We start from the raw sequence: 23,081 nt of genomic DNA on the forward strand, positions 1-23,081 counted from the left end.
ATAGTATCCAATCTAAATTTATCACATATTTTCTCTTTTAGACTTCCTTCAACCTCTCTGACAATCATCCATTAAATTTTTAAATACGCATTTCCTGATTTTATATTGCATTTTATAAACCTTCACACACTTAGTTTTCACCAATACAATAGTCCTCCATCATTTACAGAACTTCTTGAAATCCCACTAGCGTTATTTGTAATTATGCCCTACACAGAGTAAACCAACTGAAATTAGTGAGCTCAAGTGAGTCATGTCCAGTAAATTCAACGCCCCCACCAATTCAAAGCACCACAGAGAACCATGTAGATCAGTAACCCCTCATGAAAAAAATGTAGGTTTTGTGGTGAAGATACATCCTTTAGTACTCACTGAAAGCTCCAAATCTGAGTAAACTGGTCAGCTGACATTTGGAGTTTGTCAGTTGACGTAACTAGGGAGGAAGACACAGAGAGGACTACCTCAACATAATGTGGCTTGCCATCTTACTAAGAAAGTTGTTCATGGACAATGATGCAACAATGACCAAGTCACAATGTTGAGAGAGAAGAAACCATGGCAATTAAACCAGTTTACTTTTATAGTGTAAATATCATCACAGAGGAGAAATGTTGGATAAGAACCCCTTTGTATAACATGATAGCAGACATGACTTCAGATTCCTTCATGATGAAACCCAGGCCTTGGCACTGCTTTAGAACTCAAGCACTGTGACTTCAGTGGTTATACTGCATTTGTGATCAACACAAGTGTTAAAGCTTCTGCCAACTTCCAGAGATGCATTATTATTGCTGTTGTCGTTAATATAACCACCTTTTCAAACTTTAAATTAGGGAGGCTCAAGCTTTTGTTGAAAAGTTTGAAGGTGCCTTGGGGAAAGGCAAAGGAAAAAAGTTGTATGCCTACAAAATGATGATGGCAAAGGTAAGCGACATGAGGAACTCTGATGAATGTAAGGTTTTCCCATAATTTGTATGGTGCATTTTTGCTGCTGCATTTCATGAAAATGTTTTTAGATGGTATTTGACACCATCGAAATTAGCTAAAATTTACAAATTAAAATCCAACCTATGTTGGAAGTGTCAAGAATTGGAAGGGACGATGTACCATATCTGGTGGGGCTGCAAAAAGGTAAAACGTTTCTGGGATATTATACATGAAGAAATAAAAAAGATGCTTAGGAGCCCCATAGAAAAGAAACCTGAGGCTTACCTACTGGGCCTTTTGGGGAAAGATATTCCACAAGAAAAGAAAGTAATTTTCCTGTATGCTACAGCAGCTGCCAGAACAGTATTAGCCAGTAAATGGAAAAGTGAAATAATTCCCTCCAAAGCGTATGTAAAATGAGTCATTATATACAACTGGCAAAATTTACAGCAGCCATAAGGTTACAGTAATCAAAAGTTAAGATTACAATGGAAATGCTTTGAAGATTATATAGATAAACACTGATCAAAAAACAATATGTTGAAATGTATAGATTAAGACTGTAGAGTTTACAAGAAGAATGATGTTTGAAATGAGAAATGAAAGATAATCCAGATAAGGAATATAATGTAAAGATTCAATATAATAGATAACAGAAATCGGGATGTGGTGAAGGGGAGTCAAGGGTGTGTGGTGGAGTATATGTGTAATTTTATTTATATTATCTTTTTGGTTTTGGTTTGGTTTTGTACCCCCTTTGTATTCTTCTGTATTATTGTATTGTTTGTAATATTTTTAAGAAAGAAAATGCAAACGCAGGAATTCAAAATGTTGAAGTCGAGTTTTTAAAGTCATACAGTGGTACCTTGGGTTACAGATGCTTCAGGTTACAGACTCCGCTAACCCAGAAATAGTACCTCGAGTTTGCTTCAGGATGAGAACAGAAATCGCAAGGTGGCAGCAGCAGGAGGCCCCATTAGCTAAAGTGGTACCTCAGGTTAAGAACAGTTTCAGGTTAAGAACGGACCTCTGGAATGGATTAAGTTCTTAACCCGAGGTACCACTGTACTTGAAATACATATTTCAAGCACTGTCAATGTTGAAATAAATGGAAGAACCGAACCGCTGCTAAATAGGGAAGGCAGTATGAACAAGGATTCCTTACAGTACTTAGGTGTCTCCTCACTTTAAAGAGGACTTTCCAGCATATTTTGTTGTCAGAGGCAAAGAAGCAAATGGCCTCTTTCAGGTCAAGGTGCAGAGTATGCAAGGCCAGTTAAGTTATTCTAGCACTTTCTACAAAAAAACAACAACCCACATACACCTCTCCCTGGGAGTAATAGTAATAATAATCAATCCATTTGCTGCCCTTTCATGGCACTCAAAAATCAGCCGCCTCATTCTGTCTAATTGTAAAGTATACCGCTAGAAAGAAGAGTCAAAGTAAAGTCCACTTGTTCTCCCTGTCATCGATCAAAAGAGCTCAATGTCACTGTCTAGTTGAAATCCAGCAGTTTTAGATGAGGGGCTCGTCTTTAGTTTTTCAGGACAGCAATAAATAATTTTAACAATTCCACAATTCTGCCTGCAGCGCCGGAGCAACGTTACCTTCTACTCTGTTTATTTCCAGAAATGGGTCAAGTTCAAGAGAGATTTTGACAATTTTAAGACACAATGTATACCATGGGAAATGAAGATAAAAGAAGTGGAAAGTAAGTTAACATTTCTACTTATTTAATAGAATGTTTGTCAATACTGTTCTGGAATCCCTAAAAAGAATCTTCATAGACCAACCTTAACATCACAGCCCAAACATAATGACCTTTCCCTCATTTGAAACATCCCATGCTCGCTGTTTCACAAAACACTTCTTTTGTTTACTAAGTTTAAGCACTGCTTTTCAACTTCTGTTTCCAAAGCAGTGTACAGCTAAAAAAGATTTCATTAAAAGAGCAAGCCTCAAAGCTACATTGCATGCTTTATTTTGGAGAACTTCAAGATAACAGACTTAATAATTTCGTTCTCAGTGTGGAAGGAGAATGCTACTTATTGACCACTTAAAAACTTGTTGTCTACATCCAATCACAATGCACCAAGGATTTCAGCATATGCTGATTTCTTTGCTTGTCCAGTACAAACAGGGGTAATTGAAGATGTGCAGGAAATAACATTTTAATATTAGTCCTAAAGTGTTGTTGTTGTTTTTAAAAAAATCACTTCAATTTTAGTTTTTTATTGTTCTATGGGAATAACTACAACCCTCTTCAGGTTGATTCCCAGATATTTCTCACAGTTTTTCACTTGCTGGCAGCTTATTCCTCATCAATGGTTTCCATTTATTCACTGAAGCTAGCAAGGGCAGTTGTCCCATGTGCTCAAAAACATGAGTATGGTGTGTGCTTGCCTTAAGGAGATGCCAAACTTGTGTTTTGAGAAGATGGGAGGTCAAGAAAAAAGTTGAAACCTCTGCCTGATCTGGAGTGCAAGAGGCACCTTTCTCGTGGAAATGGCTGTGAGCCACAATAGCTCAGTTCAGTGGCGTAGCGTGGGTTGTCAGCACCCAGGGCAAGGCAAGTAATTTGCACCCCCTAACCTGTGGATTTGCGCCCCCTAACCCTAACCCGCAGATGTGCGGCCGGCCCCCCTGCACTCCCCACGCTACGCCACTGGCTCAGTTGGTTTGAGTGTGGTGCTGGTAACACCAAGGTTGCAGGTTTGATTCCTGTATGGGTCAATTGCAAATTCCTGCATTGCAGGGGGTTGGACTAGATGACCCTGGGGGTCCCTTCCAATTCCACAATTCTATGGTTCATTTCTTGCATTATTGTCACCGTAGGTGCCAACTCCCTGGGGCCCTGGGTGCCTGAGCACCCACAAAATTCCCCATGAAGGGGCTGGGCACCCACAAATTATGGTGCCAGGGCATGACACCCATGGCCCCTGGCACCCTCGGTCACAGGGCCACGTTGGCACTCCTGATCTGGACTGCATCTGAATGCAGTCACAATGGCCAGTCGGTTTCCCTTGAGGCATCAGCAGGGATCAGCCACTTTCTCTCATTGATACAGGCAGCAGAAGTGTGTGGGCACAACCTTTCCCTCTGAAGCAGGTAGAACCATGTGGGCACAGTTTCTTTCTCTCTTATAGCCACAGCTCTAGGCAGAGAAGCATCAGGCAAGGAGAACGTTAAGTGGCAGGTGCCTCCGTTGTTATAGGACTTTACTTACAGTTTAGAAAGCTACCTGGCACCAAAGGCAGAATGACAGAATGAAGGTTGACACGGGAGTGTCGATAGTTCACCAGCGATAAGAGGATGGCCACCTGCTCAGTGTGTCAGAGCCAGGCATGGTTTGTGAGATAAATTGGGAAGCTGCCGGCAGGCTGAAGAAAAGGCAGCCAGGAGCAGGACATGGCAGACGGACACAGTTATGGTGGGGAGCAGAGGCGAGGTTTTGCCTCCAGTGGCAAAGCATCCTGGGCCAGCCCTGTGTGTAATAATAATGATGATGATGATGATGATGATGATGATGATGATGATAATAATAATAATAATTTATTATTTATTTCCCGCCCATCTGGCTGAGTTTCCCCAGGCACTCTGGGCGGCTTCCAATCAAGTGTTAAAAACAATACAGCATTAAATATTAAAAACTTCCCTAAACAGGGCTGCCTTCAGATGTATTTTAAAGAGAAGATAGCTGCTTATTTCCTTCACATCTGAAGGGAGGGCGCCACCACTGAGAAGGCCCTCTGTCTGGTTCCCTGTAACCTCACTTCTCGCAATGAGGGAACCACCAGAAGGCCCTTGGAGCTGGATCGCAGTGTCCGGGCTGAAAGATGTACCTGTACCACAGGAAATTCTGTCTGAACTCAGCACTTTTCTAATGACATCTTCTCATTATTTAAGGTCATTTTGGTTCTTCAGTGGCCTCCTATTTCATATTTCTACGTTGGATGTATGGAGTGAACTTGGTGCTGTTTGGCTTGATATTTGGATTAGTTATAATTCCAGAGGTAAGTATGGAAATAATAATCCTCAATAAAAAATTGGGTTTGGACCCAGAAGACATTGAGTTGCATCAGCTCATGTTGCAATAAGCTATACCATCTACATAGGCTATTTAACACATTGTATATAGAACACCAGGGCAGACCTCTAGGGAAAGGCTGTCGCTCAGGAGCAGAAAGCATCTGCTTTGCATTCAGAAGGTTCTAGGTTCATTCTCCATGTACGTTGAGAGACCCCAGTCTGAAAGCTGGGACAGCTGCTGCCTCACTGTGTAGACAATATTGAAGTAGACTGGCCAGTGGCCTAGAGGCAGCTTTTTATGTGCATGGGGACCCTCAAAAGCAGGTTTTTGGAGTGCCCAGGAAGAGGAGAGGAAAGCAGAACTCTGCTCTCACAGCACTGGATACAAACAGGGGTGGCACTGTGGTCTAAACCACTGAGCCTCTTGGGCTTGCCGATCAGAAGATCGACGGTTTGAATCCCCAGCTCCTGCCAACCTAGCAGTTCGAAAGCACGCCAGTGCAAGTAGATAAATAGATACTGTTGTGGCAGGAAGGTAAATGGCATTTCCGTGCGCTCTGGTTTCCTTCACGGTTTTCCATTGCGCCAGAAGTGGTTTAGTCATGCTGGCCATATGACCCAGAAAGCTGTCTATGGACAAACGCTGGCTCCCTCATCCTGAAAGTGAAATGAGTGCTGCAGCTCCATAGTCGCCTTTGACTGGACTTAACTGTCCAGGGGTCCCTTATCTTCAAACCTTAGTCTGGACCCTGGACCCCGCCTTACATTGCTTCCTAATTTTAATATGTGCAGGAAGCAACGGCACATTTCTCTGCATGGAGCTATCAAATTCACCCTAGCATCTTGCTGCTATCATCTATCAGCCCCATCATCCTAAATTCTTGCATGCGCGCGCGCACACACACACACACACAGCACAGCACAAACAAAGATTACTTCACAATCTTTGGGATGTTGTACTACAAAGCCTGTCTCTAGGCATGAACAATGCCCCGAACTTGATCCAGCTTTTTGTAGAGGAATGTGTGCTGCATAGAGAGATAAACATAATCCTTTTACGGCATTCAGGGGAAATATAACCCATGACATCCCCCAAGAATTCTGCCATCAGCCGAAAATGAGCAGAATTCAGATTACTGCTTTGTAAAATATGGTCTTCACACATTAATTGTGAAAGGAGAATGTTTAAGTGTATGGGTGACTGGGGTTTTATTCTGAATTATCTTAGTTTCAATATTTTATTTTATTTCCAAGCAGGAAGGACAGTACAGATACAAGCCAGGCAAGGCAACAGATCAGTGTTAACTATATGAAATGGGAGACCATTGTAAAATCACAAGATTTCTTAACTAATAGGAAACATCATTCTCATTCTCTGGTTCCTAGTCTAATATACTGCAAATAACTCCATGTAAAAATTAGCCTTTGGATTTTTACCCACCCTTATTCTGATAGATTTTGTTAATTTGCACATGGCATCCATATACAACATCACAATACCATTCTGGTGTGTAACTGGTTTTAAATGATGTTGTAAAATGTTTTGTTGCTAAAAAATCAGAAGAAATCTGTTCATAAAATAATGGTTACCAGTTCCCTTAATGTATTCAAGTAAAATTCCATATTTATATGGATTACAGTGCCCAGATATAATTTTGCTACCATGAATATTTCACAACTAAGCCTGCTTAAAACAGGGGAAGGGTAAGAAGCATAATTTAAGAGGCAGCTGTGTTAGTCAGTTGCAGCAAAAACTACAGTCTTGTGACACCAAAGTAGTGGTTCTCAAAGGAGGGTGTGGCAAGAGAGGTTGGCAAATGTGGCAGGAATATTCAAGGACTATCAAAGAAACATTTGAACATTTCTGTGTAGAATGGATATACAACCAGAAACAGTATCCATGCCTCACTCCCAGAGCTTTGTGTATTCTTTGACAGTTCTCCATGACAAATTGTTGTGAACAGGGATTTTCAATTCTGACAAATATGAAAGATTAGAAAAGAGAAAGACTTCTTTGTGCTGATGAGGAGATGAGAGTTTGTTTGTCTCAAATTAGACTTGAGATTAGCCAACGAAAGCAACCTCACACCTCTCATTGAGTTATATATACGTACTTAAGATACATATGCAAGAGGCTCATTATAATTCTATTTTGGGAACGGATCGTGTTCTTATGTATTTGCATTGTTTTATATTTTATGGAGGTCCCACGATCATATTACAAAGTAGTTGCGCTCTGTGTTATAAATCAAGCACTGCTAGTAATGTATTTCTTACCAATAGAAAAGTTGGTGTGGCGCAAGCAAATGTTTATTCTGAAAGTGTGGCCCAGAGGGGGAAAAGTTTGAGGACCACTGGACTAACACAATTACTTTGGCATAGGTGGGTCTAGAGGAAAAACTGCAAAAAGTAGGGTCTAATGACAACAAAATGCAAAAAAGCACAGCCCCTGACAATTCAAGAGACTATTCACACGAGCACTAATTGGTGATAACATTGAGGATAACACAGACTTAGAATGAATCTCTCCAGTTTGCCTCAAAACTTCCTTCCTAGGAGGGCTAGAGACTTTCTTAAAAAATATAACTAGGGGCTGCCACCCCAAGCTCACATTGCTTGCCAGCTCCACCTTTAGACCTTCTCAATCTCCCACCTCTTATCGCTAGCCCCAAACCACCTTCCTCATCCATTACAGCTGGAATGCAGACTATTTTCTGGATAGCGGGACAGTTATTTTTTATATATAAATCAGCCCATTTGTCTCACATTTTAAAAACAACACACCTTACCAACAGGAAAGGCAAGTTGCTGTGTTGTTATTGATGGGTCGGGAAATGAAAGGACATTTTCAATGCTTCACAAATTATCTTTTAAAAAAATATGATTAACTTGTTCCAGATATTAATGGGAGCACCATATGGAAGCATACCAAGAAAAATTGTACCCAGGGCTGAGCAAAAAACTGCTATGGATTTCTCTGTTCTTTGGGATTTTGAGGTAGGTGTCTTCAGATTTGTCTCATTTATTTACTTCATTTGTATACCACCCATAGAACTGATTTTCTGGGTGATTCACAGGCCATTAAATATGCAAAATACAATGCAACACTTAAATGATACAAAAACAATCTAAAACCAGCATATAAAACCAGAGAGGGGAATAACGTAGTGCAAAGATCTGAAAGCACTAAAATAAATGTGCCTACTATAATTGAAAGTCCAAGGACAAAAATGTCTTCACCAAGCTCCAAGAAGACCAAAGTGTGGGGCATCAGCCAAACCTCTCTCTAGGAGGGCATATCTCTAGATACTAGGGAGGGTCTGGAGGATCAGTTGAAGATCTTAAGGTTGGGGCAAGTATTTAAGGGTGAAGGCAATCCTTCAAGTCTCATGGCCTCAAGCTGTTTAGGCATCACTGCCAAGAAAGCCCCTCTGCCTGGTTCCCTGAAACTTCACTCTTCTCAGTGAGGGAACCGCCAGAAGACCTTTGGAGCTGCATCTCAGTGTCTGGGCTGAAATCTATTCAAGTAATGTAGATGTATGTGTGAACCAGTCCCAAGAATCCTCCCTATGTGTATGGGTGGACTAAACATTAGCCTTCCCCTTAGTAAGGATCCATACACCATATTGCTGCCTCAAAGGTCCACAGAGCCAATCTGTCTGCAAAGCTCAGCACGAACTGTACCATAAGCATAATATCTGGGAAACGCTGAGATGAGATTTAAGCATGGAAGTAGATGAACAGTCAGCAGCGCTGATCCCGGCCGACCCTGCTTTTGAAAGTGCGTATCGGAGAGAGACTGTAAGACTTTCTCAACAAATGGGTTACATAAAAGAGGACAGAGCAGGAAAAAGAATAGGCTTCATTTGAGCTCAAGACACCATTTCTGACAGAGTGTTCTGGAGGCTATAATCTTCATTTTATTCTTGCAGTGGGGAAAACCAGCAAAATAAAATGTAAGCACAGAGCGAGACCCCAAGCTGAAAATAAACTTTCTAATGAACACCGAAACAGAACTCGTTTGTGTTTGACTTTCCGTTGTGCTTTTTGTCTTTAGCTGTCCCAACAATGTACACAATAGATTCTGACCGTGTATCCACAGGGCTGCATGGCGCCCCTTATTTGCCTTCTTCCCACGGCCTCAGTCTCAGCAACAACTCTGCAGAGGCAGAGAAGAACAAAAAGAGCAAGAGTACATTCAGACATCATGCTAGGTCAACAAACTATGGTCCATACAGCTCCTGCTCTGCTCCTCCCTTAGTTGGGGGGCCACAAACCATAGACCAGCTGACTTTCGTATTATGTGCAGTTATCATGGTTCGTTTACTCTCCAAAAAAACCACAAACTGAAGACAAGGTTTATTTTTTTACTTCCCAGTGATGGTTTGCTTGATTGGGAGAAACCAGCCACAAGTGCTGATTCAGATGTAACACTAAGCCAGCCATTCCATCATAAAGTGTGAGAGCTCAAGCACACACCAGCAAGCAGCTTATGGTTCAACAAGCAATGCTTGTAGATCAGTGTTAGGTCTGGATGCAGCCACTGTCTGGTAGATATCATACTGAAATGGCTGTATATTCCAAACAACTTACGCAAAAATAAAAGAGGCTTTGGCTGATATATCCTATGCCCTTTTAAAATGTGGTTCTTTTGGGGGGGTATTGGGTTGTTGTTTTTATTTTGACTATATATATTGTGGTTTTATATTTTGATTTTGTTCTGTGAACCGCCCTCAGACCTCCGGGTATAGGGTTGTATACAAATTCAATACATAAATAAAATAAAATAAATATATCAAGTTAGGGCTTATCCACACTTTTGCCCCACTTTTTCCAGGCACAGGTCTGTGCTTAAATGCTCTGTGTCCAAGCATGGGTCTTTTATTTGACCTTTCCCTGTGAAAAACTGCTCTTTAGCAAATGCCAATATGTGTCCTGAATCCCTGGCCTACCTGGCAGCAAGTCCAGGGGTGAAGTCACACGAGCAGGAAATGCCATCCAGGATCAATCCAAGTAGCCAAGTCTGAAGTCCAGCAGTCAAGACACAGTCCAGAGTCAAACCCAAAACATAGTCTTGGAGCATCCAAGCCAAGGTTCATCAACATAGGCAGTTGAGCAGACACAAGACCTCAGCTCTACTTCCAGTTTGTTCTTGGCTTGATGAGGCCTGTGACCCTCACCTGTTGTGAGCCTACTCCAGCTGAGGAATCACACCCATCCTCCCAGAGCTAGCAAGCCCTACCTGGCCAGCTAGGGAGGTGGTCTGTGGGCCCTTGTCTGCTCAGCCTCCTGGAGCACCCCTTCCGCTGCTCCCTACTCTTCAGAGCCCATCACATGCATGCAGACATGGGGCCCTCTGGCCCATGATGGGTCCTGCTGCTCTGGTTCCTGTTCACTGACCCTCCCACCCCCCTCATCATCCTCTGTCACCCTGTGAGTACTTCCTTCCCTGTCCCCTGCTTGCCCCGGTGTGTCTCAGTCCTGGCAACATCCCTTGCCAGGATCCTCTTCCTCCTTCTCACCACCATCCTGCCAGTTCATGGGAATTTGGGTTTTCCATGAATTGATGTTTGCTCCAATTGAGCTTTAAAGAGTGGGCTTTGTGGGGAAAGCTCTGTGGCCAAAAAAATAAATAAAAAAAAAATAAAGGACACCCGGACCCAGAATTTTAAAGCATAGACTATGCCTGGAAAGAACGAAGGAAAAATAAATGTGGACTCAGAGCAGACCCACTGAAATCAGTGAACTTAAGCCCAGTGATTTTAGTGAGTCTACTCTGTGTATCACCCTTTGACTAAATGTGGAGGGGGAGATTAGAGCCTCTTCTAATATTGTTTCAGAAGACAGACATGTCACACTCAGAGATATGAAGGCATAACTTGGGAAAGGAAATCTATCTGTCTGTCTGTCTCGGGGACAATGGAGCTGATCTGGAGATTGTACGAGAATTCTGTCTGACATAGTAACGTCTATGAAATAGCAATCTGTGACCTCTCTGCTCGACTTCTATTTTTGCTTCTTTTCTCGCACACACAGCAGAGGTAGCAGCACACAGATAACTTGCAAAGGGATAATGAAAATTAATTTTAGCAGCCTTTCCTGGATGCTGCTTCACTGGGGCTGTACGCAGGAGTGAAAAATTGATCCCTGCAAGAGGGAGGTGCAATGCAATACATTTCATGTCCTAATGCTGAGGAGTTGCTCATCAGACTACGACTGTTGCCACCCTAAGCACATTTCCTGGGGTGTAAGACGCATTGAACTCAGTGGGAAGTTTGAATAAGCAATGGGCTGAAAAATTGCTTAGCACAGCCCAAAAGGAAATGCAACTAAAGTTTCTGCTTATATGATCTCTTGTGCGCCTGCCACAATGGTAGGCATCAATCAGCACACCAGCAAAGTCTTGAATGGGCATCTCATTCCGCAATGAGGAGTAAACTGAATTCAGGTTGTCGCCCTCACTAGGCTTGCATCCAATACTGATTACGAAGTTATGTTTAGATCTGATATGCATCAAAATGAACATCTAATATGCTCAAACTGATTTAGGCTGTTTTGTTCCCCTTCTAGGGCTACATTAAGTATTCTGCTGTTTTCTATGGCTACTACAACAACCAAAGGACAATTGGCTGGCTAAAGTACAGGCTACCAATGGCATATTTCATGGTTGGCGTTGTCGGTGTATACGGATACAGTATAATAGTTGTCATAAGATCGTAAGTCCAGCTCTTTCTTTAGCATGGCTTTTTCTGACAAACTGGTAGTGTTAGCCTATGGTGCATTGTTGCCTTGTGTGGTGAACAGGATATGCTCAGAAGAGCCTGTCACCCACCTTCCTTGCCCTAACACTCCCAGTTGAGTTTTCTCTGGTAGTTGCTGTCACTGCCCCCCTAATCTTGCAGCCCTGGTGGACGGGGACCTGGGATGCACCAAAGCAATTATTATTTTTTTAATAAATAAAGGTTCTCAGCCAGTGCTCATTGCACTCCTTGGCCCACAACTCACTAGGGAACACAGGTAGAACTTCCAGCTGCTGTATCGTACACCTAGAAGCGGTTTTAGGGCAGTGCCAGCGGTTCGCCCACATTGGGTACGGAGTCAGGGAGGGCACCTTCTTAAAGCCCGTTAAGGGCTTGCCTAGATTCAGGAAGGAGGCATGAGGGCTCTGACAGGGTCCTAGAGCCCTCCTTCCTCCTTCCCAAAGCCTGGCACCTCTTACCTGACTTTGGGAAGGCAAGGCGAGGGCTGCAGAGGGCATCAAATGTTGGCCTCGCGCAATGCTGAATGAATTTTATTATTTCGGTCACAGACCATTTCCAGCCCATATACAATATCAAGGAAGTCATAAAACACGATAGGGATACATTTGAATTTGCAATTAGGTATAACAGGGGCAATACAAATATAGCAACAGTTAAAAAAATATATAAATTAAAACTTAGTCACTAACATATCGCCTAAAATTATCATTTAAAATCTTAATCATTATGATAGCACAGCTTGTTCCCTAAGTTTTAAGGCAATGGCAGAGAATTTGACTACCCTTAACGTGATCTCAGAATCCTTGTTCTCTACCAGGGATTTTAGACATTGAAGTTCGGATTCATTTGGAGATTTTTGCATGGCAGGGGTAATAAATACCGAGTGTATATCCCTGTAGAAACGGCAGCATAACAAGGCATGAGAGACAGTTTCTACCTCCATCAAGCTGCAGGGACAGACTCGTTCCGCGTATGGTTTGCCCGCAAATCTGCCCTGCAATAAGGCAGATGGCAGCACATTGAATCTAGCGAGGGCAAATGACCGTCTGTATTTAGGTATTTGTAATTTTGACAAATAATTTGCTGGGGTAAATCCTCTCCCATTATCTTTTATTGCTGGGTGTTTATTCATCTCGCTCACGTGGCATTGCAGTTCCACATCCCAAATTCGTTGGCGGATTATTGCTCTAGTTTTTTCATAACCTACAGCTATCAGGGCCTGTGGGGAAGACCCCAAGCCTCTTAGCTTTTCATGCAGTGTAGCTTTCCATTTGGATTGGTAGGAATCCAATAGGGTTAAGGGTGCCAACCCAACAGAAGAAGAAGAAGAAGAGTTTGGATTTGATATCCCGCCTTTCACTCCCTTTAAGGAGTCTCAAAGTGGCTAACATTCTCCTTTCCCTTCCTCCCCCACAACAAACACTCTGTGAGGTGAGTGGGTCTGAGAGACTTCAGAGAAGTGTGACTGGCCCAAGGTCACCCAGCAGCTGCAGGTGGAGGAGCGGAGACGCGAACCCGGTTCCCCAGATTACGAGACTACCGCTCTTAACCACTACACAACAGGGAAAAAGATAAGTTTTAATCAATAATGGATCTTCATAATCCATATCCGAGAGCTAACAGGTGACATAGCAACAAAGTCTGCCCCTGCTACTCTGAGATCAAATCAGATTGCTTGTTTACATGGCAGGCCCCCTCCTCGAAACTTCGTAAAACCCAGGGACTCTTAAGGCCAACCCACCCTGTGTTTCCCAGACAGTCCCTTATAAATTACGCAGAGCAGGGGCAGAACTAGGCTTTATTTCACCTGGTTCAAAGACCCAGCTTGGCACCCACCCCACCCCATGAATTGTTCATTACACGCAAATGCCGCGCTTCATTGCACCACTGGGTAACCCATGTTATGAAAATATGCGGTTGCACCTTAGTTAAAAGCAACATCTTCAAATGCATGCAAGGACAGGCCCACATTCAAGCCCCCTAATTACAATTCCCACAAAAGAATCATTCTTTCCAAGCAGTGCTTTCCGTCCTGGCACAAATTGCTTATTGTTATCCGTAATTCTCTCCAATTCTGTCCCCGAGAAGCTTCTTGAAACAGGGCAAGTCACTGCTCTCATCCATTCAGTTCTTTTCTTGGAGTGCTAACAAAGCAGCTCCATTGTCACTCGATGTAATTATTTTTTTAACGGCATCATTTTAGCAAGCAGGAAAGTGCACTGAAACCCCTAGCAGTTTATAAAGCTGATGTACTTCTATTTTAACCGCACCAGGTACACGGCGTGAAGAAACGCTCCTAAGAACAAGCTGCTTTAAAAAGTGGATGTAGGGAGGAAAACACAAGGTAGACCCCCAGACTCACAACCCTGAACTCTCCCCTCCAGATTTTCCATTTGGTTGGGACCTGCTGATAAATCCTACATCAAGGTTGTGAAGGAAGGCCCTGATCAACCCCCCTACTATTTTGATAAGACAGTCCCGCACAACTGCTGCAAAAAGGGTACTTAAGATGCCTACCTGAAAGAAAACCTGGCCAACTGGCTTTGGTGCCCCAATGGTCAGAGGTCACTCTCTCAAAAGGCAGGGGAGAGAGCCTTTCAAATGCTGAGCTGTCTTGCCTCTAGGTCCTTCCTATCATCAGGGTCCAGACTGCAATTGCCATATCACCAGGAAGCTGATTATCCTTGCTGCCTAACAACTAGAATTATCATATTGTAGCAGCTAGGGTTAGGGCTAGTCCAGTGTTAGAGCCAAAATGCTCTGCTTTATTTTGTATTCTGTTCTGACTTCCTACCTTTCCCCCCGACGTTTCATTTCAAATACAGCTACACAGTTCGACTGCTGAACTGTGTGCAACTGCCAACATCAGGATTCTAGAATCCCCCTGTGTCTAGCTAGGCACTTGGAATTAATATGACTTAAAGTTTAGAATTAAGGTCATAAGAGACCAGCACATTCTTTGAGTTCCCTTCCAACTCTTCAGTTGGATTTTGAGCTCTGAGAGAGATTTGGGGAGTGTGGAGTGCCTTTGCACTCTGAGACAGCGCTACCACTTATTTTCATAATATGGGTTGGCCTGTGGTGCCTTGAAGTGCGGCATTTGCGTGTAATGAACGATTCAGACATGCGGGTACTCCTCTGGCAAAGCAGTTCAGTCCCAGCTCCTGCCAACCTAGCAGTTCGAAAGCACATCAAAGTGCAAGTAGATAAATAGGTGCCACTCCTGCGGGAAGGTAAATGGTGTTTCCATGCGCTGCTCTGGTTCGCCAGAAGCGGCTTAGTCATGCTGGCCACATGACCTGGAAGCTGTACGCTGGCTCCCTTGGCCAATAAAGTGAGATGAGCGCCGCAACCCCAGAGTCGGTCACGACTGGACCTAATGGTCAGGGGTCCCTTTACCTTTACCCCATCCCCCCACAGCCCTCCACAACTGCCTCCTCATCCTTTACAGTTAAGCTGCAAACACAAGTTTGAAAACTCCAAATTTGTCAAGGAAACAGAAGTGTCACTGTGGTGCTCCAAAACATGGTGCATAGATAGTCCCCTCTATGTGCAAATAGCAGCTCCGGAGGGAAAGTTTTTGTGGAAGCCCCAGCAGGAAATCTTTAAATTCCCCGCTCCCTTACCATTGTAGTCCTGGTTAGGGGCTCCAGCGGCTAATATTAAAGGTAAAGGTAAAGGTACCCCTGCCCGTACGGGCCAGTCTTGACAGACTCTGGGGTTGTGCGCCCATCTCACTTAAGAGGCCAGGGGCCAGCGCTGTCCGCAGACACTTCCGGGTCACGTGGCCAGCGTGACATCGCTGCTCTGGCGAGCCAGAGCCGCACACGGAAACGCCGTTTACCTTCCCGCTGGTAAGCGGTCCCTATTTATCTACTTGCACCCGGGGGTGCTTTCGAACTGCTAGGTTGGCAGGCGCTGGGACCGAGCAGCGGGAGCGCACCCCGCCGCAGGGATTCGAACCGCCGACCTTTCGATTGGCAAGTCCTAAGCGCTGAGGCTTTAACCCACAGCGCCACCTGCGTCCCGCAGCGGCTAATATTAGGCGGGATGAAATGGCAGCCTCAGACAGCAGGTGCTTGGGGATGGGGAGCAACAGGAAAACGTTGGAGGACAGGTCTGGATGTGTCACACACCCTGCCCTATACCCCCTAAGCTGCCTTCAGGTGTGCTAGCCTAGTATTGGCGTTGACATAAAATTCATCGGCCAGTCTGGTTCAGTCGGGGAAGTGCCCTCTTGTCGTTGCCTCAGGCAGCAAAACATCTTGGACTGACCCTCTTTGAACTTTTGAAAAGATGTGTGCAGTATGAAACCACATGCTTAATGTCCTGTGGGAGTTCAGCCTTGAGTGACTTACGCCCACCCCCTGTGGATTCTTTGTGCAAAGAGGGAACTTAGTCCCAACAAAGTGGAAATTCAAGATGCACATTCATGCTTATCACTGTGGTGAAGGGGCACACATTTTCTCTTTGGCCATCACACTGGAATTCTGAACAAAGCATGCCTGGGTCACCTTACACATCCTTTTTCTTTTTTTTAATGCTTCTACATAACGTGTGAAGATGCCCTCAGCACACTATGGGAACATTTTTCCTGGCTTGCAAGTACATTGAAGGCTATCAGAAAGCTAAAAAAAAGGAACATCAAACATTTAAAGTGAGCTTCATGAGCCATAAACAAAGCCAGGAATGGATTCTTTATCTTACAACTCTCATTCCAATCCTTAATCCCACAAACCTAGCATTCAAAACTCCCATTGTTCTAGGCACATTTTGTGACAGAGAATTTCATTAGTGTGAGCAGTTTCTGAGCTTCTGAGCGCAGTACTGCACCTAAGATTTCAGATTAAAACTGCAGAGTGGAAGGAAAGGAGGATCTTTTTCTGCCTCCCCACTTCCAGCCACTCTCTGAAGACTGGAGAAGAGACCCTCTTAAGAATATGAAACATGAAATTGTGATAAAAAAATCCAGTTTAACCAAAGTTGTTTTACTGGTAGCAGCCTAAAATGGAATCTTCACATTCAGAGGCAAAACCAAATGACAGTTTTGTGGCATCATAAATGCATGCATGTAGGATTCCTGAATCAGTTCGCCCTGATGTGTATTCACAATTATATATATACCGTATTTTTCGCTCTATAAGATGCACCAGACCACAAGATGCACCTAGTTTTTGGAGGAGAAAAACAAGAAAAAAAAATATTCTGAATCTCAGAAGCCAGAACAGCAAGAGAGATTGCTGTGCAGTGAAAGCAGCAATCCCTCTTGCTGTTCTGGCTTCTGGGATAGCTGCGCAGCCTGCATTCGGTCCATAAGACGCACATTTCCCCTTACTTTTTAGGAGGGAAAAAGTGAGTCTTATAGAGCAAAAAATACGGTATTTGCTGCCTGAAATGCCCACGTAGAAGTCTCAAAGAGCTGTGCTGCCCTGGAAAACACAGACCTCTCTGCTCACAGAAGAGAGGCATCTAGTGGCTGAATAGCAGATTGTAAGCAACCATATATGACTTTGTTGATCTGCAGAATGGCCCGGAATGCCCATGAAGACACGGGCGATGGGGATGATGAGAACTTCATTTTTAGCTGGAAAATGTTCACTAGTTGGGACTACCTCATAGGCAACCCAGAGACAGCCGACAACAAGTTTGCATCCATTACAACTAGTTTCAAGGTAATCACCACCTTAAGTTTCCTCTCTGCAGCAAGATCCTTGTCTCTCGAGATGCTGCTGCATTGCACCTTTGGCAGAATTTCAATGACGGAAGAATACTCATTTTATATAGCTAGGGAGTCACGTTTAGACACACTTCTGTGATTGTATCAAAAGCTTAATGGTGTTTTTTTTCTTTTCACATCCCAGCTACTGGCATCATCCATCAGTCTCTTCTTTTGCACATTCTAGTTATCCCATTTCACAAAGGAAAGCTTGACAGTATTGTTGCATTGTACAGTGGAGGGTGAAAACCCAAAAGACGCATTAGAAACATCCTAAATTCTTTGTGGGTTTTTAAAAAAAATCAGTTTATGATTCTTGAACTGAACACAACCCATATAATAATGCAGTTGATTCAGATATTTCCTGCTTTCTCAGGGACAACGCCCAACACTACTAAACTTTAGCTTCTCCTTAACAAGCTTCAGTCTTTCTAAAGTTTAACTTTATTTTAAAATATTTATAGGGCTGCTTTTCAGAGTAAAACTCTCTCAAGGTGGCTTACATAATAAACCGGCAATACTAAAACCCCCCCGCACAACCTGCCCAGAATATATAATATGATGTTAGCTAAAAGGAATGCCATAACAGGCTGAAAATATCGCTCACGCATGCATTGGGTACCCAAAACAAATAGATCGTCAAAGCCTTCCTGAAAGACCAGAGTGAGGAAGCTTTTTTAAAAAAAGCGATGGAAAATGCACTAAAAAGTGTGGGATTAAAAAAAAAAATGTATTAATGGGACAGCGTATAACCACAGTGCAAGCAAATCGGGATGAAAACGCAAGCTTCACATAACCTCTTCACAAACAAAGCAGAACAAATCCTCATTAAGGCCCAGTTATTGTCCAGTGTCCACATCAGATTTGTGCAAAACTCAAGATGAATGCTCAAAAAAGAGGTTGTCTTGAGGAGCCTCCAAAGCCATTGGGCCACCATGAAACAGTCCTTCTCTCCATTGGGCCCACCAATTTTACCAGTCATTGCAGCGGGCAACCAAGGAGGGCCTCCACCATTGATCTCAAAGTGTGGGTTGGTTGATTGGGATGTAGACAGTCCTTCAAATAACCAAGACCCAAACCATTCCAGACTTTAAAGGTTAAATCCAACACTTCAATGCATCTTTGGGACATATGGAATGCTTTTTTTTTTAGAAACCACCAATGCATTTGTTCCACAAGCAGCTCAACAATCCAAAACACACTAACGGGTGGGGATTTATGTCCAAGCAAGCACATACCGTATACATGATCGGGCTGCAAATCATCTCTCCCTGTGGCTTATTGCATTTCTTAAGGAGTCAATTGTGGATGAGCAAGAAAGCAACAAAGATGAGAACATCCATCTGAGAAGATTCCTGAGGGTTCTGGCCAACGTACTTATTATATGTTGCTTATGTGGAAGTGGCTATCTTATTTACTTTGTCGTTAAGCGCTCCCAGGCCTTTTCAAAAATGGAAAACATTGGCTGGTATGAAAGAAATGAGGTAAGAAGCGTGCAAGCATTTTTAAAATGCCTCAGTTGAGTCAAAGTCAATGTTCCGCTGCATTTCCCTGTTGTTGATCCCCACCTCTGGTATTCAGCAATATGCTGCCTCTGAATGTGGAGGTTCTATTTAGCTATCATGGCTCACAGACATTGGTAGAATCTGGATCAGGCCAAAGGCCTATCTGGTCCAGCATTCTGTTCTCCCAGTGGCCAACCACAAATGAATTTGCTCAGCCTTTTTTTTTTTTTACATTTATAACAATACATGCAAAGATAAAAACATGCCTCTTGTGTGCCTTTTGTTGCCATCATGGACACATGGGCCAACTCACAGCTGATTGCAGTCTATAGGCTTACCTTCTTTCTCCCAGAATTGTTCTTGGATCTGGCAAATCAGTTAGTGAACCCCTCAGATGGACAACCTGCAATGATGCAAAATAATTATGAGGGGTGGGGATTTAAAAGTTGTAGAACCACATGTTTTTCTTTGCTCCTAAAACCTTTCTGCTATAAACCCCTTGGTGTCATTCTGAAAGCAAAGTTATCAAGCTTCCTTCTCGATCCCATTCTTCAGAAACACATATTCAGCAGCAGTGCACGGTCACCACAAAGAGAATAGTGGGAGCTTTGACCAATTTGCTCTGTATGCTCACTATGATTTTAAAGCACATTTGAAACACATTTTCCCCCTTCAAAGTGTTATGTACTGAAGTTCTCACCCTGGGCCAGCAGGGGGATACTGTAGATAGTTTTCACTCAGGTCCGCATATGCAAATAAGAGATTGAAAGTGACGTTCAGTGATTGGACAGTTACAGAAAGTGGTTACTGTTACGTTCTAGTGGAGCTCTATATAAGCAGGCTGGCTGAACCCTTCAGTTCAGTCCTGTTCTGGCCTGTGAATAAACAAGAGCTGTTTGAAGAATCGCTGTGTTGTCTGATATGTTCACCCACAACTTAACACAAAGAATTCTGGGCATTGTAGTTTACCCCTCACACAGTTGCAATTCCCAGCAAACCTTAACAAACTACAGTGCCAAGAATTATTTGAGGGGAAAGAATGTGCTTTGAATGTACTTTATAGCGGGCACACAGCCTATGATGAGCAGCCTTCTTCCAACACTGGGCCCCATATGTTGTTGGACTACAACTCCCATCATTCCCAGCCAACTAAGCCAATCACCAATGATGATGGGAGCTGTAGTCCCACAACGCCTGAAGACCCAGGGTTGAAGAACTTTGGTCTGTGGTAATCTGACAAACGGAAAAGTATTCCCCTGCTAACTATCATTTACCGTATTTTTTGCTCTATAAGACTCACTTTTTCCCTCCTAAAAAGTAAGGGGAAATGCGTGTGCGTCTTATGGAGCGAATGCAGGCTGCGCAGCTATCCCAGAAGCCAGAACAGCTGCTTTCACTGCGCAGCGATCCCTCTTGCTGTTCTGGCTTCTGAGATTCAGAATTTTTTTTTCTTGTTTTCCTCCTCCAAAAACTAGGTGCGTCTTATAGAGCGAAAAATATGGTATATCCTCTGTCGCTTCATATAACAGATTAAGTCAATATGAGGCAACCAGTACTGTAATTATTCAGTAACACCCTATATCTGTTTGAAATCTTCCAGACCCTCACTACAGACACATTCCTCTCATGATTCCCTAGTTTCTGGGAAGCCATCGCCACAATTCAGACATGACACCACACCATGGTCAAGGCACATGATGACTTAAGGCGCCCATTTCAAGAGGAAAAAACTAATTTTCTTTAACACAGCTTATGGCTAGGCTTTTGTACTGCAAAATTTATTGACCTCTTAAAAATAAGATCGGCGCATCACAAGCCAGACCCAAGATTTAGAGCATTTGCTCTTCCTGGTTCTCTGGTCTCTCCTCCAGCTCTGTTCTGTTGAAAATGGCCAGCCTATATCCTGATCTAACCTAGAATGAAATAAGCATGTTGTGGTTTAGGGTTGCTAGGCAACCCTGGGAAAGCTCTCATCACACACACACACACACACACACACACACACACACACTCACTCACACTGCTAGTCAAACAATAAAAAAATACTGGGAATTGTCCTGTGTGTATTTAAGCAAAGCCAAAGTACTTCGTTTCCATTTTCCTGCTGCCACCCGCCAAACTGACCAAGCCAGGAGTGGAGTTCAGTACACAGGTAGAATGACAAAATTGTCGAGCTGGAAAAGACCATGAAGGTCATATAGTCCAACCCCTTACAAAGCAGGAATCTTTTTGCTCAATATGGGGATCAAACCCACAACCCTAAGATTATGAGTCTCATGCTCTGCCAACTGAGCTATGCCAGTTGCCTTATAAAAGGCAACTTGCCTTATAAAAGGTATACAACTTTATTCCCCAAGTCAATAATTTAGTTTGAAGATACAGGTATTTGTGACGTTTGTGTTCTTACACTCTCACACAGAAATCCCTACTGTCGGTTTCATCCCTTGCCATCTTAGCAAAATTAAGTCGTGTATCCACTTGGCGTAAGAAGTGATTTCACATTGTTCCTACAGCAGGCTTTGGAAACTGAAAGCATTTGTTTCACACTTTCATTTTAAGGAGCGTACATGCTGCTGCGCAATTCAAACATGTGGATTGTCTCCAACTTAGTCCTACTCAGAGTAGGCCCACTGAATTTAATAGGGCAAGGTTAGTCAGGCCCATTAATTTCAGTGGGTCTGCTTTGAGTAGGACTCACATTGGATACTACTCTGAATTTTTATTTAAGTCATACTACTTGTACTGGTATTCTTTGAGGGCACCAGACCCTCAAACCTGGTAATATTCTACTTTGTTGCTTCACTTTTTTGTTGTTACTATTAAATTTACACCTTAAAAGGTAAAGGTAAAGGTACCCCTGCCCGTACGGGCCAGTCTTGCCAGACTCTGGGGTTGTGCGCCCATCTCACTTAAGAGGCCAGGGGCCAGCGCTGTCCGGAGACACTTCCGGGTCACGTGGCCAGCGTGACATCGCTGCTCTGGCGAGCCAGAGCCGCACACGGAAACGCCGTTTACCTTCCCGCTGGTAAGCGGTCCCTATTTATCTACTTGCACCCGGAGGTGCTTTCGAACTGCTAGGTTGGCAGGCGCTGGGACCGAGCAGCGGGAGCGCACCCCGCCGCAGGGATTCGAACCGCCGACCTTTCGATCGGCAAGTCCTAGGCGCTGAGGCTTTAACCCACAGCGCCACCTGCGTCCCGAATTTACACCTTGCCTTTCTGCAAAAGGATACAGATGCTTTCAGAGCAGCATTGCTACTATTAATATCTCCCACATTGTATTCACGAAAAGCTTAGCCCAAGTGTTGAGGCGCATTTTGTTTGTTTAGAAAATGTATAAACCGCTTGATAAAAAAAATAAGAAAGCTCTCCAAGCAGGTTACAAATAAAGTAACACAGCAAAATCCACAAACACTGGTGGTTTTCTCCAGGTTAAAAACTCAACACAACTTGAAATGTAGATAAGTAAATCAGGTGCCTGGGGATATTGGAACACAAACGTTTTCAGCAAGCATCCAAAACAATATAGATATTGGATACTATTCCTAAGATACCATTTTTAAATATATTCAAAAAGTTCTGGTGCAGTTTCTCTTTTCCCTATATTCACCTGAAGGAAAGAAAACTGAAGCAGAATAATCCATCCTGTCAATGCCTGGCAGCATGGGAGTGTAACTGCTCCCCTCCTGAATCTCTTGAGAGAAAATATTGGGCCTGGAGACAAGGCCCAAGACATTTTGCTGACTGAGGTGAAGCAGGTTATAGCGCTTCACCAGCACACAAGGCAAGCTGCATAGCCACCTCAAGGCCGGCTAAGTTATTTTCCGTACCTGAGGCAGAAAATCCAGCAAGGGTTACTTCTCTCTGGCATCAAAAATGTAACAATAATAAATTTGCTCTAACTAGTAATTTCTACTCTTCCATAACACTCAAAAACAGTGACCTAAAGTGGCCATCTCGCTATAGCTTTGTTACTGGAATTTTTATAATGGTTTGTTTCCAGTTAAATGGGACACTGCACCCCCAGACCATCCTCCAAACCAACACCATTCAATTTTGTAAATACAGTGGTACCTCAGTTTAAGAACAGCCCAGTTTATGAACTATTCGGTTCACGAACGCCACAAAACCGGAAGTAGTGTC

At 43.4% G+C, this 23,081-nt stretch overlaps 1 protein-coding gene and 1 long non-coding RNA gene across 6 annotated transcripts in view; one reads left to right on the plus strand and one right to left on the minus strand.

Moving 5' to 3' along the window:
• LOC310828459 overlaps window positions 1-14,571 on the minus strand; it is a 95,023-nt gene extending 80,452 nt beyond the window's left edge. The window contains exon 1 of one of the 2 annotated variants that reach the window (XR_014556900.1): window positions 14,236-14,571. This is a non-coding gene — a long non-coding RNA (uncharacterized lncRNA). Of the gene's footprint in view, window positions 1-372; window positions 501-14,235 lie in introns of those variants that run through there. The other variant, XR_014556901.1, reaches the window with a different exon arrangement.
• TMC2 (transmembrane channel like 2) overlaps window positions 1-23,081 on the plus strand; it is a gene marked incomplete at its 5' end in the record, with an annotated part of 46,196 nt that overhangs the window by 1,333 nt on the left and 21,782 nt on the right. For 3 of the 4 annotated variants that reach the window (XM_083705775.1, XM_083705777.1, XM_083705778.1), the window contains 7 exons: window positions 834-924; window positions 2,558-2,639; window positions 4,835-4,941; window positions 7,856-7,954; window positions 11,528-11,673; window positions 17,243-17,390; window positions 18,730-18,918. In XM_083705775.1, coding sequence (XP_083561901.1) covers window positions 834-924; window positions 2,558-2,639; window positions 4,835-4,941; window positions 7,856-7,954; window positions 11,528-11,673; window positions 17,243-17,390; window positions 18,730-18,918 — 862 coding nt within the window. The remainder of the gene's footprint in view (window positions 1-833; window positions 925-2,557; window positions 2,640-4,834; window positions 4,942-7,855; window positions 7,955-11,527; window positions 11,674-17,242; window positions 17,391-18,729; window positions 18,919-23,081) is intronic. The other variant, XM_083705776.1, reaches the window with a different exon arrangement.

The sequence above is a fragment of the Podarcis gaigeae genome, assembly GCF_964106915.1.
Source record: "Podarcis gaigeae genome assembly, chromosome: 12".
Taxonomy (NCBI): domain Eukaryota; kingdom Metazoa; phylum Chordata; class Lepidosauria; order Squamata; family Lacertidae; genus Podarcis; species Podarcis gaigeae.